Source organism: Peromyscus californicus, unplaced genomic scaffold, assembly GCF_007827085.1.
Source record: "Peromyscus californicus insignis strain IS unplaced genomic scaffold, ASM782708v3 Scaffold_19__1_contigs__length_69161282, whole genome shotgun sequence".
NCBI lineage: Eukaryota > Metazoa > Chordata > Mammalia > Rodentia > Cricetidae > Peromyscus > Peromyscus californicus.
In genome coordinates this window covers 30,342,109-30,366,148 of record NW_026294491.1, presented here as the reverse complement: position 1 = coordinate 30,366,148, position 24,040 = coordinate 30,342,109, and the positions used below count along the sequence as shown (strand labels likewise).

The following is a 24,040-nucleotide window of genomic DNA, read 5'->3' as shown; positions in this document are numbered from 1 at the left end:
GGTAGTCCTGGCTTATAATTCCAGCATTCATTCGGAGGACGAGGCGGGAGGGCTGTGAGGCCAGTAAGGATACAGTGAGCTCCAGGAGTCTGCACATCACAGACAGACTGTCTCTAAACAAGTACTGCTACATTCCAACTTTAAACACCCAGCTTCTTGGTGGGGAGGGGGGAAGGTCTCTCTTGAGAATGCCTTAATAGTTTATATTCTCTAAGTTCATATGTAATTTCTTATATAATGAACTCAACTGAGATGAACATTCTAAACACTGATATTTCCTGTCACCCATCTAAGACATTTTCTTAAAGCCAAAACAAACAAACAAAAAAGTGTGCATACCTTTTTTCCAAATCTCTGATTTTCTCTCTTAATGGTTCAACAATCTGGAACAAGAACAAAAATCAGTTTTAGAGCAAACAGGCCTTCCATTCTTTTGCCCTAGCTTAGCACGGGAGGGTCACACATAAAGCAAAACTGATTTTAACAGGGCAAACGGTCTACAGACTGACCAGCAGAAAGTCCCCACACGGAAGAGGATGACGCTTCAGTTGCAGAAGCACTAAATAGCATCAAGCTGCCATGAAGGCCCCCTCCCGCCCCGCCCCGCTCCCCCAAGAAGGGGAGATTGATAGATATGCGAATGAAACAGGAACAAAGCGGAAGGAGGGCAGACTAACCTCTTCGATCTTGCTTTCGAACTTTAGTTCACCGTTTTCCTGGATAGACCTGTTGAGCAGAAAGCTGCAGAACTGAGATCAGTTGAAAGACTTCGTGTCTTCAAGATTTGCTTCTGAACCAATCACCCCAAAGCAAATCCTACTTAGGGACCCTCTGCCCGGCTTGCTCAAGTACTGATCGCCACTTCCAGCTCTCCCCAGCAGGGGGCACAGAAGAGAAAAATAGGACAGTGTGAGGGAATCTCCTCAGGTCTATGAACAAGTGGCGTTCCCCCCCCACACAACAGATTGTTTCAATTAAACTAAATAATCTTACTTCCATGTTACACCCAACAAGAAATTTTAAGACGCAGGGTGTAGCATGTCTATAGGGGTCTGTGTTTGTCTATTGGGCTTTCTCAGGGATTTAACACAAAATGGAGTTATTCCAAGTAAAAACAGAGTACCTTTAAAGGAGACCAGAGCACCCCACCTATCCACACACAGCCACCTTTGTTAGGGGACACACACTGGCAGTGGGATCAGATCAACACAGCCCCACCAGTCTCACATAACCAATTCCACAAGGGGAGGCTGCTGGGGGTGAGGAAGCCAGCTTGTTCCTTGTGCTCAGCTTTAAGCTCCCAATGCCAACTTCCCCATCAGAACAGCAGTGCTAGTCTTCCATGTCCTGATACCAGGAGATAGCAGAGTGGAGCAAAAGTCTCTTTATACAGACAACTGCACTACTGTAGCAAATCCGCTTGTAAAATGAATGCTTGTTACTCTGCAGCTGATTTCTTAAGTTTTGTTTTTAAACTTGGTACAAAATTTAGAAAGCCGGTTTGGTAATGAATGGCTGTTAATTCTAGCACTCGGGAGGCTGAGGCAGGAGGATTCAAAGGTAGCCTGTGCTACATGGTAATACTCTGTCCCAAAACAAACAAAACAAAACATGCACGCTCAAACTAGAGGGTCCCACAAGCCTTAACCCCAGACAGGAAGGAGGTCTAGACAACCACATCTAGTACTGACCAAACAACCCTAACCTGAAAATCCAAACATCTAAAACCCAAAATACCCTGAAATCTGAAACAAGGTGAGCACCAACAAGAAAATTCCACAGCTGACCTCAAGGGACAGGTCAGGGTTAAAACACAGGCTCACCAAAAGTATCTATAAAGTCACCTTCGGGCTATATATATAGTGTAAGAAATACAAGTGAATTCCGTGTTTAAACACGGGTCCTATCCCACACAGTTTCATTCTACATGCAAAAATATTCCAAAAATGTAAAAGAAAACAAACAAACACCCTCTAAAATCTAAATGCTTCTGGTCCCAAGCATTTTGGAGACAGGGAAGGCTCAAGCTGTAGTTGGCTCCCTGAGGCAAGAAGGCAACCCTGACTCCTAAGACATCCTTCTTGTGGAAGAGCTGTGCACAAGGCCCTCTGTTCCCACTCTAGCCACCCAGAATGCACTTCACACGTGAGTGGTAAAGGCGAGTGTCAACTGTGTGTATCTACGGGAGGAGGGGATGGAGACAGGTAACAACACACTGGCCATCGTCTCCATCTGAACTTCACCGGGATAAACTCTAAAATCAGTTGCATCCCTTGAGAACACCCACAGGAGAAATGAAACACCCAGATGTGTGAACAGCATAGCAGCTCATCAAAAATATTCAATTAACTCATGAGCCAAATGAGTTACAACTGACTCTATAAAACCCAACCATAATGCCCAAGTAATGAAAAACAATTACCTCATGTTAACAAAGTTGCCCCAAACAGCTGCAAGAGAAAGAAAAAGAAAAAAAAAATCAGTATTTAAACCTATAATATTCAGGGATTCCAACTGATCAAATTTTAATTTTTATACGCTTTTTAAAGTTCACTGAAAAAAAAAAAACAATTCACAAAGACAGTAAAATGTATACTCTGTTTTCAGGAAAATCAAGACTATAAGAAGTGGAAAATAAGATTCCTATGTACTCCTGCAGTTCTGGCATTTGGAAACTCAAGGATGTGCTTTGAAAAACATTTTGTCCTCAATATTCTGTTTAAGAAAGATTCAGTCCTAGAAAAAAAAAAGTCAAAGAATTGCATACCTCAAAGAAGGTAGGGTTCAGTCCAAGCTCTCCCTATGTGTGTCGATACAGTCAGAGCCCAGAGCGGCTCACCGGGGCCCGAGGTGCTGGCCCGCTGTTCACTGCAGCACTTCCCCACCTCCTTCCACAGCGGGCACTTGACAGTCCTCTCCCAGTCTGGTTACAGGCACCTGACCAGCGGGTTATCTACCAGGTGTCTGAGCACAGTGACCTCTAGTTAACTCCGCAGAATTAGTCCCGACCCAACAGTGACATCTTATCATAGATATCTAAACACATAAAAATGTTGAAAATCCTAAATCCGGTATCTGAAATGTGCCCAAATCTGATTCTGAGCCTTGGCTCAGAACTACTACAATCAGGAAATTCCATGCCGTGAAATTCAGTTTCATGCTCAAAATTTCTTAGAATATTGTGTAAAATTATCTTTAGGCTGCAAGTATAAGAAACAAATTGACTTTTTGTTTAGAGTCAGTTCCCTTCTCAAGACAACTCAAGGACATGCAAATACTCTTTTTTAAAAAAAAAAATCTCTGGAGGGGCTGGAGAGATGGCTCATCAGTTGAGAGCACTGGCTGCTCATCCAGAGGACCCAGGTTCAATTCCCAGCAGCCACATGGTAGCTCACAACTGTTTGTAACGCCAGTTCCTGGGGATATGACACCCTCACACCAATGCATATAAAATTAAATAAATTTTTTGTTTTTTTTTTTTGTTTTTTTTGTTTTTCGAGACAGGGTTTCTCTGTGTAGTTTTGCGCCTTTCCTGGAACTCACTCTGTAGTCCAGGCTGGCCTCGAACTCACAGAGATCCGCCTGCCTCTGCCTCCCGAGTGCTGGGATTAAAGGCGTGCGCCACCACCGCCCGGCTAAATAAATTATTTTTAAAAAATAAAATAATAAAAAACCTCTGGAAATCTGAAGCACATCTGGCTCCCGTTTTTTGGGAGAAGGAATAGGGAACCTACTGGACTATGCAAAATCATTTTAAATTATCGTGCAGAGGACTATTTCATAGACACTTTTGCTGTCAATGCTCAGTCCTGACATTCTGCCCACATTCCTCTCTGTCTTCTTTCCTGTCAGGTATGGGGAATTCACACACAATGTGGACAAATGTCTTTGCTGACAGGGCTGGCCACTGTGTGAGCTTGGGAAGACCTTGAAGTTAGTATGCAATGGGCCCAGGCATCTTCTTGTTGCCATTAGATCTGACTAGGATCAGTATCCAAAGCATCCCACACAAAAAATCTCACTGTCAAGAAGGGGAATGTAGCTGACACAGAAAAAACACCTCTCTCAAGGAGAGGAGAAAAGTACTGGGGGGTGGGAGGACCCTGAACTAGCTCACCAGTGGGAAGCAAGAAATGGGAGAAATTAAAAGAGAGACAAACTAAGTAGAGTATTTCTAAAATTTCTGTTATTGCCTGTTTTCTCATTCAGCCTCATTATGCAGACCTGACTGGCCTTACTAAGTAGACCAGGCTGGCCCCAGACTCACGGATCCATCTGTCTCTGCCTCCCAAGTACTGGGATGAAAGGTGTGCGCCGCCACACTCTGCTCTGCTTGGTTTTTATAAATGGGGTCTCAGTCTATAGCCCAGGCCGATGAGAACCCGTGGCAATTCTCCTAGCTCAAACTCTTTCGAGTGTTGAGATTACTGGTGTAAGCTACCAGCACCTAGACTGCATCCATCTAAAAACTTTCTCAGAGAAGAATGGCACTGTGCTCATTTGCAAAACTGTCCTCTAAGCTGATCCCCAACCCTGATGCCATGCGGCAAATGTTCCACAGTGATACCAACCTCAGAGAAGTGCTTGGTGGACAGTAGTAACCTGCTCCCCTATGAAGGACTCGCAGCAGTTCAGGAAAATGACCAGCTAGTGTCACCACCCGATGCTATAGACCAGAACACTTTAATTTAGAAAACATTCAAAATAGAAATCGTACAAACAGAAGGCACCCTGAGCACATTTCAAGTACAATTGGCAAAGAAAGTTCCAGCACAATGTTGCTGCACCCATTCTGCTATTAGACAGGTGAGTGCTTGCCTCTAACTCTTCTGAGTGTGTTTAGTGAATCAAAATGCTTCCTCTGACCTACAGCTCTATCAGCTAAGTGCTCCTGGCAAAGCTCTATGGTGTCACTGTGTTTTTACACAAAGGGACTGTCTTAGTCACTGTTCTATCTCTGTGACAAAGCACCAAGACCAACGCAACTGTTTTAGTCACTGTTCTGCTGCTGTGACTAGACACCAAGACCAACACAACTGTCTTAGTCACTGTTATATTGCTGTGACTAGACACCGTGACAAGACAACTCTTATAAAGAAAGCATGTAACTGGGGGCTTGCTCAGCTTCAGTGATTTAATCCATTATCATCACGGTGGGAACATGGCACCAAGCATGGCGCTGGGCAGTAGATGAGTTACATCCTGATCCACAAGCAGAGAGAGTGAGCAAGACGGCATGGCATGGACTTTTGAAACCTCAAAGCTCACCCTCAGTGACACACCTCCTCCAACAAGGCCACACCCCCTAATCCTCCCCAAACAGGTCCACCAACTGGGGACTAAGTATTCAAACACCTGATCCTGTGGGGGCCACTCTCATTCAAACCACCACAGGGACTCCAAGATTACACTTATAATACTTGTCGCAAGGGTGGGTGGCTCTGTGTCCCTCTCTGAACTCCATGGGCTTTGTGCTGCTTTGACCACAAGGAGATCAGAGGTGACTTCTGAAGGTGGGCACAGTCAGCCTGGTGGCCCTGTGTCACCGTGGAAGAAGGCTGGATGGGGAGTATTGTGGACACACTGACACCCAGTGCTGAGTGTACTGCTCCTGGGCTAGCCAAGAAGCCATGTGCTGGTGGGTCTTCCCAGTAGCTGCCTGATTTAACTCTAACCAAAGTCCCAGACATTAGAAAACATGAAAGACTCATTCCCCTTGAGAACTCCCAACCTCAAAGGCCACGATACAATGTACAGTAGTTAAGTGGTCAAACAGCCTGAATCAGAGCAGAGCTCAGTTCATCATTCCCTTTAACTCACAGATGTCAGACATCAATTCCAGCCCTCAAACAGAAGCAGGCATGAGGTGCGTTTCCAACCAGCCCACCTGTAGCATTTCCCTCAGCAGAAGCAACCGATTCACAGGAACAGACTGTCTTTAGACACAGGAGTGTATAGGGTACAGTTCTGAGGAGATCCTCACCACCAGTGACTGAGGCTGTTCCCCCAATGAAACGTCAGCTGCTCCTGGGGAAGATGGGCCTTGCAAACCTTCAAAATACCAACAAGGCAAAAATTGTGGATGGGGTAAACATGTGACTAACCCTGGATGGGCTCTGAGGTGGCCTCGTTAAAATCCTCTCTCCCAGCAGACGAGAACATCCATCATCCTTGTGGTAAGAGCAACAGTGAACTTCTGGTCTAACTAGCCAAAAAGTTCAAATGAGAAGATGCTCGTTTTCATCCTTCCAATTCAAAAGGGAAGCTTCAATTTTCCACTTCCCACTGCAGACAGAGCTGAGGTGCTACAGGCCAGGCAACAGGAACCTCACTGAAGGGGCTGCCCACACTCTAACTGCAGCTTCTCCATCCTCACAGACCAGGTCTTGTGTATATGTGCTAAGAGATCACCCAGGATGGAAACCAGTCCCCAAGACAGTGGTGAATGAATGAGCCTCAGGCACAGCAAGACTTATCAGACCTCCCTGTGGCCCTAGCCTTGCCCTGTAGCTCCCAACCCCTAACCAGCCCCTGCTGATAGGTCCTGAACCCCAGTTACAAAACCCTTATCAGAGGCTCACACCGCCCAGGTTTATGTCATAAAGTCCTGCTGCTCTACTGCTGTGGTTTGACTGTCCCTCCAACATTCATGCTGTAATTTAATTACCATTGCAGCAAGCAGCCTCCCTGACCCGGAGTACCTTCCGATTTCTTCCATCACACTTGTGCATCCCGTCCTCAAACAATCCATGTCTCAACACAAATTGGTCTCTCTGATGGAAAGCAGGAAGATGCTGAGGCAGCTCGCTCTGACCATCCCCAAGTGCTGCTGTGCAGGATTCTAGGGCAGCTGGTTGGTGAAAGTTCCGCCCTACACTCAGCACAGCAAAGTCCGGCATGATGACCACAGTCCAGCACCATGACCAAGGCAACTAACTTATAGAACAAGGGTTCATTTGGGATTACAGTTCCAGAAGGGTAAGAGCTCCATCATGGTAGGGAAGAGGTAAGCATGTTATCATGCTATGCCAAGAGCTCATGTCCTTTACTGTAAGCACCAAGCAGAGAAAGGAAAGTACAAGTGGCACATGACTTTCCAGTGACATACTTCTTCTAACAGGTTACACCCCCTAAATTCCCCAAACACAATTTCCAATTGGAGACCAAGTGTTCAAATGCCCCAGACTATGGGGGGCATTCTTACCACAGAAGTGAACCCCAGAATGCCCTTGTCCCATATTCCTGAGCAGGCTGCCAGAAGGACCCTCTATAATGAGACTCTGCCAACACTTTTCTGGCCTAGGGATCACACAACACCGAATACTCTCTTTACAAAGGGCCATCAATCCTTTCTTCCCCTGCCTCTGGCCTTCCCAGATTCTGACAACTAGCCCCCAAGATGTTCCTCTGGGTCCTTCCTCTGCTCCACTGCAGAACCCTCACCTACACAGGGAGGACATGCCCCTGTCCTAACTACCTGCACATACACAATGTAGATTCCATTAGCAAAGAATGAACTTGCTGTGATGGCTGCTTTTAAATGTCAACTTCCCACAGGTTTGAATCACCTGGCAGAGTGTCAATTGAGGAACTGTCTTGATTACCCTTGACTGATGATGCGGGAAGACCCACCCCATACTTGGGTAGCACCTTCAGGTAGCAGCCTAGGTAAAGAGACCATGGAAAAGGGAAAAACCATTTGCCTTTTGCTCAGTTGGCCTTGCCTCTTGCTACTAAATTAATTTACTTTGTTGCTGCGGCTGATTCTTTCTCAGATATTAGAACCAACATTTCCTGCCTTCACTGGGCGGAGGACCAGTGGCTCTCCAGGAATCCTCCAGGTTTTTGGCATCAGACATGGACTGCTGAGGCACCAGCCTTGCAAACTAAGCAAATACTAGACTCTTGGTCTTCTCTGGTGTGATGCAACCTGTTACTATTTCCAGAGTATTGTTTAAGCTGATCCAATACATTCTAATAAATGTGCATGCATACGTGTGTGTGTTGTATGTGTGCATTCTATGAATTGTTCCGTGTATGTATGTATGTGTGCACGTGCATGTACCTTCCTTTAGAGAACCCTAGCTAGTACAGATGGCAGGAAGAACTTTAAAACAGCTGACCTTGGAATCCTGAGGCAGGCATTAAGCTACAGTTCTATTACTAGTCCCGGATGCTGTAAGAACCAGTTTGCAGGAGCAGAACATTCATGCTGAAGCTCCTCATGCAAAGGCTTTCCAGCTAAATGAGGAGACAGTAGGATGTCTATGCACATCATCTGTGCAACCATCAGATGAATGAGATGTGCCCTGCACAGAAAACTTTCTTCCATAGAAATGAAGGTACATCACAGAAAAACTGATGGTCTAAAGCCACCAGCACATTAAAAATGTCTAAGTGTTGTTTAGAGACACAGGATGCAAAGAAAGCTATTTAGACGACCCATATACATACACCTATGGGGAGGGCAACTGGATTACCTAGAAGGGTCAGAGACTCTCTAAGTGTCCTGGGTTATTTGAATGTTGACTTGTGAACTAAAACTAAACCTCAGAAGGATATGTAAATTTCCGTAAGCCCAGAACCTTTCTATCCAACTGTAAATTGCCCTTAACCCTAGGAACCTGGTGCTCCACAGTAACAGGACTGCAGAGAAAAAGTTTGCTGGGAATGGGCATTAATAACAGTGGTGTGGCTAATTCTTAGAGCTGGAACTGGGCATTCTGTCTCCAAATCTCTGCCACAGAGCCACACCATTCCTGCCATCTGCAGCAGGACATGTGTGGGTCTTGTGTCACACTCAAAGTCCTAGTCTTTGGAATCTCCTCTTAACACAAACATATCCAATCTTTACAATTGAAAGCCTGGAGAGCAACATCGAATTTGGTAAAGACATCAGGAAGAAATGGAAAGAAATAAACCTAACAACTTTTCATCTTCAAATAGCAAAACTTCTTTGAAGAGCCAGGCATGGTGGACCATGCATAAAATCAGAGCACTTAAGGAAGCTGAGGCAAGAGGACCATAAGTGTGTGGACAGCCAGGCTGCACAGCAAATGTCTAGGCTCCAGGGTGAGACTCATTCTAAAACAAACAACAGTGACTTTGCAACCATCAAGAGACAGAGTTACATGATAAGGAGTGTGAACTCTTATTACTCTCTCCAAGGAACCTCAGACACCAACAGAGACCTGGGTGGTTCAGGAAACGCAACCACACCATGTTTCTCACTTTGCTTGTTAAACAGATGTAGGATGACCCTAAGGACAGTGTGGCAATATTTTTTTCTCAAGGAATGGAAATATACTTCCCCTGATGCTACTAAAGGAGTGTTATCTCTTTAGCTTCTCTTATGAAAATGGAATTGTTAAAAAGAGAACAACAAAGGGACCCTCGAACTATCTGTACTTCCTACTCCATCTTTCCCACACTGGGGACTTATTTTTCTATTTGCAGATTTTCCTGAAAACTTAGAACAGAGCCTTAAAGTTCTGAATGGTTAAGTCAGTCTTTTCATTTTGAGTTCATGGGGGCAAAGGGCCAGAATGTGGGGGAGGGGTCTGGAATGATGACCTCTAAGCCAAATGCCCAGGGGCACAATTTGCATCTGTTCCTCTGTCCACAAACATGACCCTCAGTGGGCTGTACCCTAACTGAGGAAGCACGCTGGGCTCATTTTCCACGGGGGTAGCCATCAAAGTGGGCAGACCCTACGTGACACAGTTATTCCTGGAGATGAAGCTAACAATGTGCCCTGGGGTGGGGTATGGCAGGCAGAGTCAAGTATGTGTGGAAATAGGCATCTTGCAAGAGAAGGGTTGAGACCAAGAGTAAGGAGCAGAGGAGAGAGGAGGGGAGGGATGTGAGTAGCGGGAGAGGTGGGCTGCAGGTGGGGGACTCTGAGAGTGGAGGGGGACTGCAATCGTGGGGCGGGGCAAAGGAGGCAGGAATGGGGAGGTGTCTCTGGAGGAGCCAGTCATGGTAAAACGCAGCAGGAGCATGTGTATAGCAGGGCAAGCATATACAGTAGATTTAATACATCTCTTTACAAAGCAGATTCATTGCCACCATGCTTAGAATAACTGAGGGCCCCGCAGACACAGTGCACAGAAAGAGACGATCGTTGTTTGGTTAGAAGAATGTGCCATCCCATTACCTAAGCTCAGGGAACCGAGTCTATGGAGGACTTGGTCTAGACAAAGTCACAACTGATCACCTAGGAGCATAGAGGGCAGCCCTCTCCTCTTTAGCCACATCAAACGTCCCGTGGAAGAAGACAGGATGCAGCTGATCACTCACCAATAATAAACAGCAGGTGGGAAGGAAAATTACCCCAATTCAATCCAACCAAACCCAGTTCTCCCTGGTATCCATGCTGCCAAGGCTCCAGGACTCCTCTCAGGAATGAAATATTGTTAATATACTTAGCATTATTGAACCATATACTTAGAAATGGTCAAAACACAGGCTGGGCCAGAAATAGTGATGCAGCACACATCAGCATACTCAGACACACACGCACGCACACATACACACACACACACACACACACACACACACACACACACACACGGGGGGGGGGTGCTAAAGTGGTAAATTTTATCTTTTATGTGTACTTTACCATCATTTTAAAACAAAGAATAAACCTACCTAAAAGCTAACAAATGTCATGGAAATTTTTTTGGTCCTTATATGATACAACACAGCTCACTGCCAGACTAAACCAGGGCAAAATATATAACTGCTGCGTACTTCAGTTTCCCCATCTATAAAACAGAGCACATTCCCAGTTCAACTCCTCACTGTAGGACAGCCAGGTGACTGACCCAGCGGGCCACCACTCCCGCTCCAGCACCCACGGGCTGCAGCTGTACTAGTGGGTGGGGACAGGGGTAGAGAACACAAACAAGTGGGGGCCTGAAGAGGGCACAGACTGCCTCACTGTGTGTGTGGTGGTGATGGGTTTCCTGCACCACATTAAGAACCTGGGAGAGTCACCGAGGTCTTTTTAATCACTAAGGTGCACTGGAGTAAAGGGAACAGGGAATTATAAATAAACTACACAATCGCAAAGGAAACTAAGAGGAAAAACGATCCTAACTTGGCAGAGTCTCCTTTAGAGAACACTTAGAGTTCATGGCCATCCCATCCCACAAGAACTGCCCACCACTAGCTCCCACCAGCATCCCAGGGATCAGATTCTTTTTCTTGATTAGAGCCGAGCCGCCCCCACACCTCCACTCTGCCCACTCTGCTGCTGCTGATATAACCCAGCTGCCTGCTCCCTTCTTTAAAACAAAAACAAATGAAATCCAGGCACCTACAGTATTTATGTCAACGAGAATTGGCGTGTTCTGTTTGCAATTTCTGAAAAGGCCATAAAAATGCTCCAACATACTAAGAATAGCACTGCAGGATCTCAGCACCCTGACAACACTGTTTTTCTTCTCTAGCACGTTCAGACTCCCTCTGAAAAGAAGGCTGCTTGAAGAAGGCCAAGTGTTTTCTGCTGTTGCTCCACTTTACTTATCTATTTTGGTTAAAGAAACTCCAAATAGCTAACCAGCAAGGAAACAAAACAAAACTGGTCAACAAACCTGAGAGTCCCTCCGAGCAGAACCTCCGCTGCCCTTATGGCCCACAGGTCCCTTCATGTGAAGCACCCACACCAGAAGTTTGTTTCCATGGTTTTTACACACACCGGCCTTTCCGCACAGTAGGTTTTAGTATTTATTTATCCCTGAAAAGCATAGTGCATAGATGTTTTATTTTCTAAGGGAAATAGCAAGGCTTGTCCCAAGTTACAGTTTCCTGAAGAAGGACAGAGGATATCACTCTTTCCAAAAAGAGAGACAGCCCTAGGTGACTGACTGTTCCTTGCCTTGACGCTCATCCGCTCTCTTGGGTGTTCTCAAAACCATCACATTTGCAGACTACAAAGACTCTTTTAACAGGCCAAAGTGGCACGGATGTGGGTCGGGTGCACACAGAGAATCTGGTGACTAGTCTCCTCAGCTAGATGCTTCTCCATGAGAGCCACGAGACTCCACAGCCAACATTCCTGGGTTTGTGTGAGTCGACTCAGACAGCTGTGACCAAGTTCCAGACTCCATGACTTATAAGCAGCCTAACTGTGCTTCACCCAGTTCTGAAGCTAAGAGCTGTGAGGACAAATAGGCTCCTGTCTTATGAGAGCTCACAGGTTTGTGGATGACGCGATGACACGTTCCTAACAAGTGGTTACATGGCAGACTCACAAACCAGCCCTCCAAGGCATTAATATTCATGAGACCTCCAAACACCATGACCCAATCACTTCCCAGGACTCCACTTTCTCAACATTTGAATTCCAGGCCTTGCGTGGTCAGTCCACAGCGCTGGCATGGAGAGCATATGCCAGGGCTAAAACCCACCAGCAGGGCTAACACCAACATGCAGCACCCACGAGACGCACAGAGGCAACGTCCAGGGCAGAGAATCTAAAGTGAGGTTCTGCTCCAAGCCCACTCTCTTCCATGTTCTGCTTTGCTGGCTTCAGAACTCAGGCTCCCGTGCCCTGCCTTCTGCCAGTTTGGCTCAGGTTCCCCTTCCCCTTCAACTCCAACATCCAAATGTTGTCTATCAGCTGAATGCTGCCCTTGCACTGAGAGTGCCCTGTTCCTTCCGATTCTGATGGCCTGTTTCTTCAGGCGCTTGGCACTCTATCTTGACCAAGTTCTAAAGAACGACACGAGAATCAGGGAACCATTGACAATGGAGATCATGGATCTAAAGCCCTGCTTCTGACACCAAATGTGTGGACTTTCCCCACACCAGGAGCCCACTCACCCACTCTCTAAATGCCAATCTGAGTTCCCAACAAATGCATTCATTCTGCCACCAAGACCTCACAGGAAAAGTTAGACCGTGGAGCTGTTGCCACCTGAGAGACCATCTGTGGCTCCATCTGACCAGCTGCACAGCAGGAGTTCCTGTGCGCCCCCCCCCCCCCGCACCCCCTCTAGAGTAGCTACAGAACTCAACTCCAGGGCACTCTGCTTATAATTGCTAGTTTGCCTGTTTGTTTAGAAAGGATGTAACTGGAAACAGTCAAACGAAGCAGCAGCGTACCCCAAGGTCAGAACTGGGGTAGTAGCCACGCCCTCTCCAATGCACTTCAGATAGCTTCACTGACCCAATGAGGAAACTCAAATTAACTGTACCAAGGTCTGTGGCCAGCACCCCCAGGTCCAGTGAGTGGGGCTGACGCTTCCAGCTCAATGGCAGTCTTCCTTGTGACCAGCTTGTTTTGGGGTACTTGGGGCCCAGGCTAACCCAATTCGCTGGCACAAACTGGAGTATTTTAAGAAGGGGCAGAAGACATTCCCATCACTCAGTAGATTCCAAGGGTTTAGGACAACTGTGCCAAGATCCCAGAGCAAAAACAAATATATCCTTGTATTCTATCACACCAGGCTTGAGACACTGTCATTTACAACATAAAGGGTGGCTAGCACCCCAATACCGACTCCCAACAAATGAGAAGAAAGTAGACTAAAAACTCACTAGAAAAAGGCACACCAATAGCTTTCAAACATCTGAAAGATGTTCAGCCACTCCAAAAGAGCGGTAGAGAAGGACAGATTAAAACTACAGGCATAGTGTTAGGTGGTGACTTCATTACCGATCGATCTACTGCTATGAAGAGATACCATGACCAAGGCAACTTATGAAAGGAGTAATTTAATGGGAAGCTTACGGTTTCAAAGGATGAATCCATGATCATCATGTTGGGGAGCACTGCGGCAGACAGACAGACACGGCACTGAGGCAGTAGCTACTAAGAGCTTACAGTTACACCTGATCACCAAGTTGGAGAGAGAGAGCAAGAGACTGGGAATGGCTGGGGCTTTGGAAACCTCAAAGCCTACCCTCAGTGAAACACCCCCTGCAACATGGCCACACCTCCTAATCCTTCTCAGAACAGTTCCACCATCTAGAGATCGAGTATTCAAATATATGAGCCTATGGGGGCCACTCTCATTCAAACCCCCAAAGGTGGCTAGACCAGCATGGGCATAGCATTCCTGAAGGCCAACAGGAGCCAACAGAAGGAAGTCTGAACCCTATCGCTGACTCTTTGTAGAGACATGGCCTTCCAAACTGCCCTCAAATTATCCATCACAAAGACATTGCTGCTTTCTTTCTCAAGAGTTCATTCAAATGGGCCCATCGATCACCTGACACGCCTTCCTTCATGAAAGCTGACAACAATAACTAACCCTTTAATGAGATATATGTACACATAACATCCCAGAGCACGTCCCTCCATGTAGATGCTCACCCAGCCTCACTGCTGTACCCTCCAATCCAGTCAGCTTGTCGGAGTTCTATATTAAGTGCAACTTGTCTTCCCGTCTGATTTTTAGATGCTGGCCCAAACCCTAAGCCTGCCAACCTGAACACTCTGGGCATTCTCACCGTCTCTGAAGAACCCGCCCCTGCCCCCTCGCTCTCCCAAGCTGCTCCACTGCTTCCTGCAGTCTAACTAATAAACTCTAACCTTCTTTCTTTCCACAGCCCTCTGCTGCTGAGCCTACCTCTCTACCTCTTCCCAGCAGCCCTGGGGATTTACAGCTTGCCTGCCCTGCTGTTTTCCTCTCTCTGATAAGATGGTCCTCGAGCTTCTTTGCGGTCTGTTTTTAAGTAGTCTTGTCAATGAATCTAAGAATCCACAAAAGGGAACCCCAACTTCCCTTTTCACATGTGTGTAAAAAATAAACATTTGCAAATACATTCCTTGTGTGTGTGTGTGGGGGGGGGGGGGGCACTTCTCATGAAGCTGGTGGAAGCCTGTACAGAAGTCTATCCATTGCACGAGTATTAGGAAACCACGTCCCCTCTCCATAGGATACTGGTCCAGAACAATAAAGCGCTGCTAGGAGGATTACTACACGTCAATAAAAAGGGGTGGCATCCACAAATCCTCACGCTTCTTAACAAGATGACATGCATGCATATACACACGTGTGCCTATATTTGCAAAATCCAACAGAGGACGGATAACCAAGCTAATGATGGGAACTACACGGTGAGGCAGCAGGAAGAGACAATTCTGATGGTCTTGTTCTATCCCGTGTACATGGCTTACACACTGTAAACACTCATCATAAACTGAAAAAGCCTGTGCATGCTGGCTGAGCAGCACAGCACCTTATCTACAGCGAGCAGCTTCCTCTCAGGATCCAGATTGTGGGTGCTACAGGGCTCTGCTTTTCTTAGCCACTGCCCAACAACCCTCAAGGGCTGTACTGCATATTGCTAGCCTGGAAAAAGACCCAAATTCAAAAATCTGAACTCTAGTTTCTACTGAATTTGAACGTTTTTAGCAACACTATAAAGCTGAAAATTTATCTGAAGTATTTTACCTGTAGACAGAACAAATAAGTAAACACATTGGAAATGGCACTTTGAAATAGAAGAGGGAGGGAGGGAAGAAGCCAGCCACACTGAAATTTATATTGGAAGTATTACCAAAAACTCACAGAAAAAATAGCTGCATTTCCCAGCTATGCACAGTGATAGACTGAGGGCAATGATACCCATCAGTGATGCACAGCGTTAGGGCTCCATTGTGAGGAGTCATCCCGGGTTCAGGGTACAGGAAGAACAAGAGCATGGAGAAGCCACAAACGTTCAAAGACAATGCATGAGTACACAGTGCCATTTTTTTAAAAAAGACCATAATAAAGACTACTGAAAGAAAGAGCTCACAAAATGTATCTTGGTCTGATTGCGAGAACTTGAATAAACTTATTACAGATGCGATTACGCATCTCAAGACAAAACAATCATGCGGGATTATCTAGGTGTGTCCTAGAACCAGTGACAAATGCCCTCTGAAAAAACACCATGATGATTCCACAGCTGGAAGATGAGGAAGCCATGTGACCATAGAGGCAGAGACTGGAGTTATACAGACACAAGCCAGGGAGGGGCACCTGGAGCCCTGAGAGCCTGAGGAGGAAGCTCAGGCTTGACCACTCTGACGTCAGAAGATACTTCTCTTGTTCTAAAGCCAACTAACTTGGGCAACAGCAGTCACCCACCGGAAACTAATACAGAGAATGAGACAAGGGAAGGAAGGAAAGTTCTTTTCAGAAAGATAAGTCTGTGCAGATGGATTAACTAAATTAGAAAAGGCACCACCTGCAACCCCCTCCCCAATATAAATACTGCACCAGGCAGGAGAACCAGATACACACACAGCCTCAAGAATCACTCTGAAGCGGTGCTTTGGACAAGCACTTGTAAGTGAAGCAATGCGAGAGCTAGCCCTTCCAGTCCATCAGGTTCGGCATCACCAGCAGAAGAGCCAACTCAACACGATTTGTCTCCTAATGTGATATCACTTAGCAAGCACTAATTATGAAAACGGCTTTTGGTGCTCGACAACCGCAATGCCACGGAACTATATCCCGAGTCTGTACTAAAATGTACACCCAAATTTAATAACAACGAAGTAATCAGATAAATCCAAAAATGAGAGTGTTGTGTGAGACAACTGGCACGGGCTTTAAATTTCAAAATGGTAAATATCATGAGAAATGTGTGTGCGTGTGTGTGTGTGTGTGTGTGTGTGTGTGTGTGTGTGTGAGAATAAGGCTACTCATTTAAGAAATTTATGAGACATGGCAACCAAATGAAATGCAACACATATATCTTTACTGGATTCTATATTTAAAAAATAAGAAGACTGAGGCCATGGCTCAATGGGTATTGCCACACACAAGCATGAAGGCCTGAGTTTGGACCCCTAGCACCCATGTAAAAGAGCTTGCACAGCAGTGCAGGTCTGTAAAATCCCAACACCAGGGAGAGAGAGACCGGAGGATCCGTGGGCTGGTTGGCCAGCCAGCCAAGCCATATCGGTGAGCTCCAGGTTCAGTGAGAGACCAGACTCAAAATCAAGATGGAGAGGAAGTGAATTGCTCCATCGCCTTAACCATGGCTAATTGCCAAAGGAAGAGAAATGAACAGCAACAACTTAGCTTGCTTTCACATCAGAACTCTAGCCCAAAGGTGAGGGATCAGTACGCCTGTTCTGTCCTGGGCAGGCTGTGAACACCATTATTCAAGGCCACCAAGCAAAGAGAAAGTGCTACCAGAGAAGGGACAGTAGCCTGGAAACAGTGGCTACCGGGGGCACAGTGCAGAACCTGACATTTTCCAGAAACATGAGAACTGGTTTCATGCTTCTCAAACAACACTAGAAGTTGGGAAGGAATGGAAAATGCTTCCAAATCCTGAAAAGATGCTTTTCTGAAATTCTACCTTCATTCAGTCCCTAAATACAAACACAGAAAGGACACCATGCACAGTGTCAAAGTGCCCGACTGTAGGCAGAGCCAGGCAGATGGGAGTACTGAGGCTGGCAGTCTATCCCCAGCCACATCTCTGGAAGGCGCCAACATAAGGATGCTCTGATACACAAGCAGCCTAGACAAAGACAACTGGCAAAAAAAAGAAAAAAAATCGCATTGGATCAGTCACAATACAGAGAGAGAAAACACATTTAAATGGGGGTAGGGGAGACAGCCAAGAACAAAAACACAGGGCATGGCTCCCATCCAGCAGCATTTAGTCACGCATGTAAACACCAAATGATCTCAAATATAATGCCGTGTGGACACGGGGATGGGGTCAGCAAAAGCATGGGGGAGGGGAGAAAGAAAGCAAACACCTGATCACTTTCCAAAGAATGAAGTCACAAGTTACAGCTCCATCTGAAAAATCAAGAAACATAAGACTCAGACCCAAACCATCAAAACCATGAGCCAGAAGTAGGGTACCTGGTGCTGAGTGCTGGGGGAATGGTGGCAGAGGAGACTGCTGACCGCAGACCTTGCAAAGACTCATCAGATCATCTTCAGTTCTACCCAAGTTGAAAACCGACAGCGCTACTGGTGAGCATTTTGAACCTCTGCCAGGTGCATGGAAGGTTGTGGTGAATTTCAACTCATTCCCTTGGGCTCTCTCAGTGGGCACTGCCTGAAGTACTACATGGGCTGATGCAAAGGCTGGGGAACTTCATGCAGACAGAAACATCTATCTGCATGAAAAAGAACTCAAGTGCAGCATTGAGTTAGCCTCGGGTAACACATGCCTGCTGCCCTGACACCGAAGGTACGTGACAGCAGCAAGGACAGCAGGTCAGCCCCAGCAGGCACCAAGGCTGGGAGAAAGACAAGGGCTCGGAGAATGTGTGCCCTGCTGGCAGAACAGAAAGAACACTTCTAGAGAGCGGACTGAAGGGGAAGGTGCCATAATTAGGAGTATTTGTGTATTGTCACACAGAGGTGACAGTGGTGCTCTATTGTAACGGGAAGGCGAGATTATTAATAAGAGAAACAGAGATTAGCAATCATGGGCATTACCAGAACTAGACGATAAAGCTTCATTGCTGAAGACAACACACTGTGGCTGCAGGACGTAGAGATATCAAGCTGGAACCAGTATGAAAACATCCTCCTTGCTGCCTAGCTTTCATTGTGGCAAAAAGTGTTATACAGGGGTGTATGTATGTGTGTGTGTGTGTCAGGGGGTGGGGGGAATCATTGATGGTATCCTTGCAGGCAACTCTCAGGCTATAACAACAACCTTCCTGGCAAGATGAGCCCAGTGTTGCAATGACGTCACAAAAGTGATAGAGGGCAACCAATCGCTTGGGATTGGTCTGAAGCCTGACCCACAAGAGTGAATTCAGACCTAGTGCTATAAAGCTGGTTAAAAGCCCACGGCTCAGGTCACAGGCTCCAGGGCCTGCTAAAGGACATGTTGTCCAACTGCTTCTAAATATGTACGCTCAGGCCCACAGATCAGTGTTGCCCTCAGCCTTGGCCAGAGAAGCTTCTCTCTGCAAGTTAATAAAAAGATCTGGTCAAAGTGCTGACATTAGTGTTTATCTTGTGCTTAGTCCTAAACAAGGCATCTCTATCGCCCCTCCCCCAACACTCAGGGAACATCTTAGAAAACAGGAGGAAAGAACAAACCAAAGAGCTGGAGGATGGGAAGGAGTGCTGTGAAATGCTGTCTTTAGGACAACACAGCCACCGCAGCCACGGACTCACTGCAGCTAGGGCTACCCATGCAAGATCAAGTCACCAGGATGGGTCACCGTTCCAACAGGCAGCACTGACTGGACGTAGTGAGTTACTAACAACAAAAAAGAAGACATTATGGGGTTGGGGGTATCTAGGAGAGAGGGGGTGTATATGATCAGGATACATTGCTTCCATGTGTGAAATTGCCAAAGAACAAACAAACAGTATTCTATTTAAAAAGACATCACAGGTGCTGCCACAGACTACACTTCCAGCATCCTCTGATATGACCAATCAGAAGCCCTGTAACGTTTTCATGGCAAAGCAACTCAGACTTACCATTACTTCTCATTATTAATACTGTCTCCAACTTAGCCTTTAAATCCTCATAACTACACTGAGTACCCATTCTCAGTGTAGCTGAGCCAAGACCTCCTGGCCTGCCAACTCTAGTCCTTGCCTGCCTGTCTGGGTAGCTTCATCATTGTGCTGTATTCCATCCACATTCCCAGAACACTGCTCTCCCTTGCATTACTAGACCACTGTTTGCTCTTCAGTACCACAAGACCTCTGCAAGCGCTGCTTTTTCTGGAAAGCATCCCCTCCTGTTAACTCCTCCATATCCTTCATTCTCAGCTCACATCCTGGTTTCTTAGGGAAACCAACATCCTTGACTGCTCTCACTTGGGAGTCCCTGCCGTAAACACTGAACATTCCCCCCTGTCACATCAGTTTGCGAGCTTAACCTTATTTGCAGGAGTACTGGATCCGTGCCCTTCTCTTTCCTGGCAAATGGTTTTCAAAGCAGCATCTCCCTCAGAAGGACTTCTGCATTACTGAGAATCTAAGGCCACCCTGGACTACAGGATGAAACAAACCAAAAAAAAAAAAAGATTCTCTAAACCACAACAAAAGCATCTTAGAAGAAGCTATATTAGAAATGGAAAGTTTTCAGGCCATATCCCTGACCTGCTGAATATAAAACAAAGTGTTTTTAAAAAGCCACTGGGTGACTCTGATGCACTCAAGTGTGAGAACCCAGTGCCGAACTACTGGGTCTAGGTTCTGTACCACCAAAGCGAAAGACTGATGTTTCTGCACTCGTGCTGTGCCTGGCTGCCACATTCAACAACTGACAATGTTGAAAACTGAGTGAAATGCGCCGGTGGAATGAACGAGTGGCGAAAACACTTGCCATGGCTCCAAAAATCCCCCCACTTCCTAATTCTAAACACCGATGCCTCACCTTAGAAGCCCTCGGTAAGTAAATCAACATTGAAACTGCTGTCCAGGGACCTGAGTTCTTGCCCCAGCTCACAGCCTTTCTGAGGCCAGAATAAATCTGGGCTCAGGATAATAAAGGTGCTAATCTCTCGTGCTCTTAATTTTCTCACCCATAAAATGGTAAAAATAATCATATTACTCACATCTTCAGGTATGCGAAGTAATCAAGTGCAGCCGTATAGGAATCCTACCTACACATACAGTTAAGCACTCAGCTAACTTAGGTATTCCTATTATTATCACAGTAATAATTACACGGTTGTAAGGGGTCTTGTCTCTTGAATGTGGGCTCTTCTTAACACAGATCACACTTGAGGCTAGTTCTTCCTTTTCTGCAGAAACCAATCATTTCTATCAAGCAATCCAGACCTAAAACTTCTCCTAGCAACCAGAAGCCTTTCCAGAGCGTCCTGGCTCCTCCTCCTGGATCAGCTGAGCTGTAGCAGGCAGGCTGCATCTTACCAGCGCCTATAACCCATCAGCTAAACTCACTTTCCGAAGTACCTACTCACCTGGGATTCAGAGCCTTGGAAACTCAATCACTTAGCAGGTCTCATCTGAGTATGTCTGCCAGCGTGGCCAGGATTTAGAAGCAGCTCACTCTGGGAGCTATTTTTAGCCCAATTTTGGTACTTGGTAAAGTATTAATAGCAGCTATTGTATCCCCACTGCAAAGCTCAAAGACAACAACAAAATAAAATAGGACTTTGCCTCCTCTGAGAAGCTGAGGGTCCCTCACCTGCCTGCGCAGTGGCTTTACCCTCTCTCCAGATAGCCAGGTTGTAAGGACGCAAATGACATCCTCCCCGCCCGGTCCCCTCTGCTGTGCCTCCTTCCTGGGCTTGGCCCTAGTCCCGCCACGCCTGAGGAGTACCTGGCGCGGAATGGGGGGCGGGGAGCCTGGATACCGGAGCATGGCAACACAGGACATTCACGGGGGATGGCAACACTCGGCTCCCCCCAGAGTTAAATGCTGAGTAATTTTCCTGCGGAGCAAACAGTCAGAGCGGGGTCCCTGCCAACGGCTACAGTATTTATATCCTACTTAACCAGCACCGTCTCGAAGGGTGTCCCCGGGGGAGCGGCACTCTCCAGGATCGCTAACCCGGACCGAGCGGGCTCCCCGGACGCCAAGGACACCGTAGCCGCTCAGGCCAGTAAGAGCTGCCGGGGACAACGAGGTCGGTCGGGTCCGCAGTGCCTACGGTTCGAGGAACGTGACCACCGCGTCCGGGGCAAAGGCCCCTCCACCGGTCACCGGGTCGGACGCCGGGCCTACGCGGGGGCGGGCTGCAAGCAAAGCAGCCACCGGCTCCACTGCACAAGTGCAGCCTCGTGGAAGCGGGGACCCGGCTCCCGGCCCTGCACAGCCCGCCGCTCGGCCGCAGCGCCCGCTCCCCGCCGCGCGGGAATGAATGGGCTCCCGCCCACCGCGCGCGCACTCACAGGCGGCGTAGGCGAGCAGCGCGATGCCCAGCAGCAGCTTCATCCTCCTGCGGTTGACTGAAGAGATCAGGCGCAGCAGCCCCTTGCTCACCATGCCCGGGAACCACACGGGTCCAGGGCCTGCCGCGCCGGCCAGCCGCTGCACAATGCGCGGCGGCCCGAGCCCCGCCCCCGCGCGCCCGCCCCGCCCCCGCGCGCTCCGCTTCCTGCCCGCTGAGCCACTGCGCTCGCGCGGCTCCTTCCCGGCCTCCTGCTCCGCCCACAACCGCGCCCCGCCCTCCGCCTCCTCCTTTCCCGCAGGCGCAGTGTGGCGCCTGAGTTTTCTGAGACAGTGTCACTCAAGAAGCGAAGGGCGGGCGTAGTGGGCAGCGCGGAGCGCGCATGCCCAGACGGGTGTGTTTGCAAGCTCTGGCGGGGCGAGCCAGCGTTAGACAGTTGGCCCTGGTCGCCGAGGTGCGACTGCAGCCCTCAGGGCGCTTGAGCGTCCCTATCCCTGTGTCGCGGGCGACGCTGAAGTTGGTGGGTCTGTCAATGAACAGTTGCATTTCTGTGAATGCGGCGCGCAGGAAGTTGACCCGGCCTTCCAAGCTGTTGGTTTTGCTTAAGTTGCAACGGGGTAGAAAAGTGATAAAACCCAAACACTGCCAGCGAATCGGCAACTGTTTCTTAGCACCGACAGCAGTTTCTTCCTTTTAAAGATAAAGCACATATTATCTATCATAAAAATGTTGCTAATTATAGGAGTTTAGGACAAACCATGGTCAAAGGTGACATGGAGGCAAAAGAGAGGGACCATTGGTTTGGAAGGAGTAGATAGCGGGTGACTGTGATCGAAGTATACCATATGCCTGTATGAGCATGCCATAATGAAAGCCACTGCGATTATTATATGCCAATAAAATTTCCTAGATAAAGGAAGAAAGGGGTAAATAAAATTGAGCGATTTGCCAGAGGGGGGGAAAATGATCTTTGTTGTGTGGATTGTGATGCTGTGCAGACTGCCTGTGAAATAACTGAATTCTTGTCTTTGCTCTATTTATGTGAGGTAGTGTCTCGTTGTAATCCAGTATTGAGAATCCTGCCTCAGACTCCCATGTGCTGGGATGATAGGTGTGCATCTCAGCCCTCTAGCCTGGATTAATTTCTTAGATAAATATTTATTGAATGCCTCCCGCAAACAAATGGGTCATAGAGTCCACCGAGTATCAAGCTGGCCACAGGATCCAAAGAGAAGTTTGATTGTGTTATTTATGCTCACCTTCCTTCCAAAGGGATTGGGAGCTGCTGATTTTCAGCCCTCCCTGAGTCTCAGGATGGAGGGAGCAGAGTCTCTGACCTCTTACAACTCTATTTCTGCTAAACTCAGTCATTAAGCACTGTACTTTGGCTTTATTAAAATCCCCCAAAGACAACCCTTGGGTGTCCAGAAGCACGCCTTTAATCCCAGTACTCAGGAAGCAGAGGCAAGTGGATCTTTGTGAGTTCGAGGTCAGCCTGGTCTACAAAGCAAGTTCCAGAACAGCCAGGGCTGTTACACAGCGAAACTCATTTCAAAAAAAGAAAAAAGAAAATCCCCATGACAAACATCCCAACAGGCAATAAAGCAAACGATAGTATATTCCATCATTTAAACTAATTAACTCAAATATCTTTCCCTCATGGTCCCTCCCTGTAACTCATTCATAATCTTTAAGAGACCCATGGTTCAGTGCCCCAAAGGACAGTCATCTGTTGTTATCCTTATCTGCTTCTTGCAAGCCTAACAACCTGCCCCAGAGGTAACAAAGGATTATGCCTGATGACAAAATGTCTGGCATGGGAGCCTACTCCCGGGTTCCCAGGGAGGCCATTCCCCAGAACAGACATGTATGGAGCAATCACTTTTTTCCAGTATTACTTTCCTCATTGACATTTAGAGTTTGGATTAAATCTTTGGATTAAATATATGTGTGTATATATATATATATATATATATATATATATATATATGTGTGTGTGTGTGTGTGTGTGTGTGTGTGTGTGTGTGTGTGTGTGTGTGTTTTAATAGATAGCAAAACTGTACCCAACCTCACAGTGTCATTACAAAATGAAATGTGGTAACAGGTGAGGTCTTAGTATCCTTAGGACACTGTTAAACTTTAATAAAAAAAAAATTTAAAGCCCCTCAGGCTTTTTTCCCCTTAGGAAAGGAGCCATATTATGATTCATTTTTTTGAAAATTAGTCTAA

At 47.0% G+C, this 24,040-nt stretch overlaps 1 protein-coding gene across 2 annotated transcripts in view; it reads right to left on the bottom strand.

Moving 5' to 3' along the window:
- Uxs1 (UDP-glucuronate decarboxylase 1) overlaps positions 1 to 21,988 on the bottom strand; it is a 75,213-nt gene extending 53,225 nt beyond the window's left edge. Inside the window, exons 1-4 of one of the 2 annotated variants that reach the window (XM_052744975.1) lie at positions 21,813 to 21,988; positions 2,423 to 2,450; positions 678 to 741; positions 340 to 383 (exon numbers count right to left, since the gene is read on the bottom strand). In XM_052744975.1, the coding sequence (XP_052600935.1) occupies positions 340 to 383; positions 678 to 741; positions 2,423 to 2,450; positions 21,813 to 21,906 (230 nt within the window). In that variant the 5' untranslated portion in view covers positions 21,907 to 21,988. The remainder of the gene's footprint in view (positions 1 to 339; positions 384 to 677; positions 742 to 2,422; positions 2,451 to 21,812) is intronic. The other variant, XM_052744976.1, reaches the window with a different exon arrangement.
- Between the last annotated feature and the right edge of the window lie 2,052 nt (positions 21,989 to 24,040).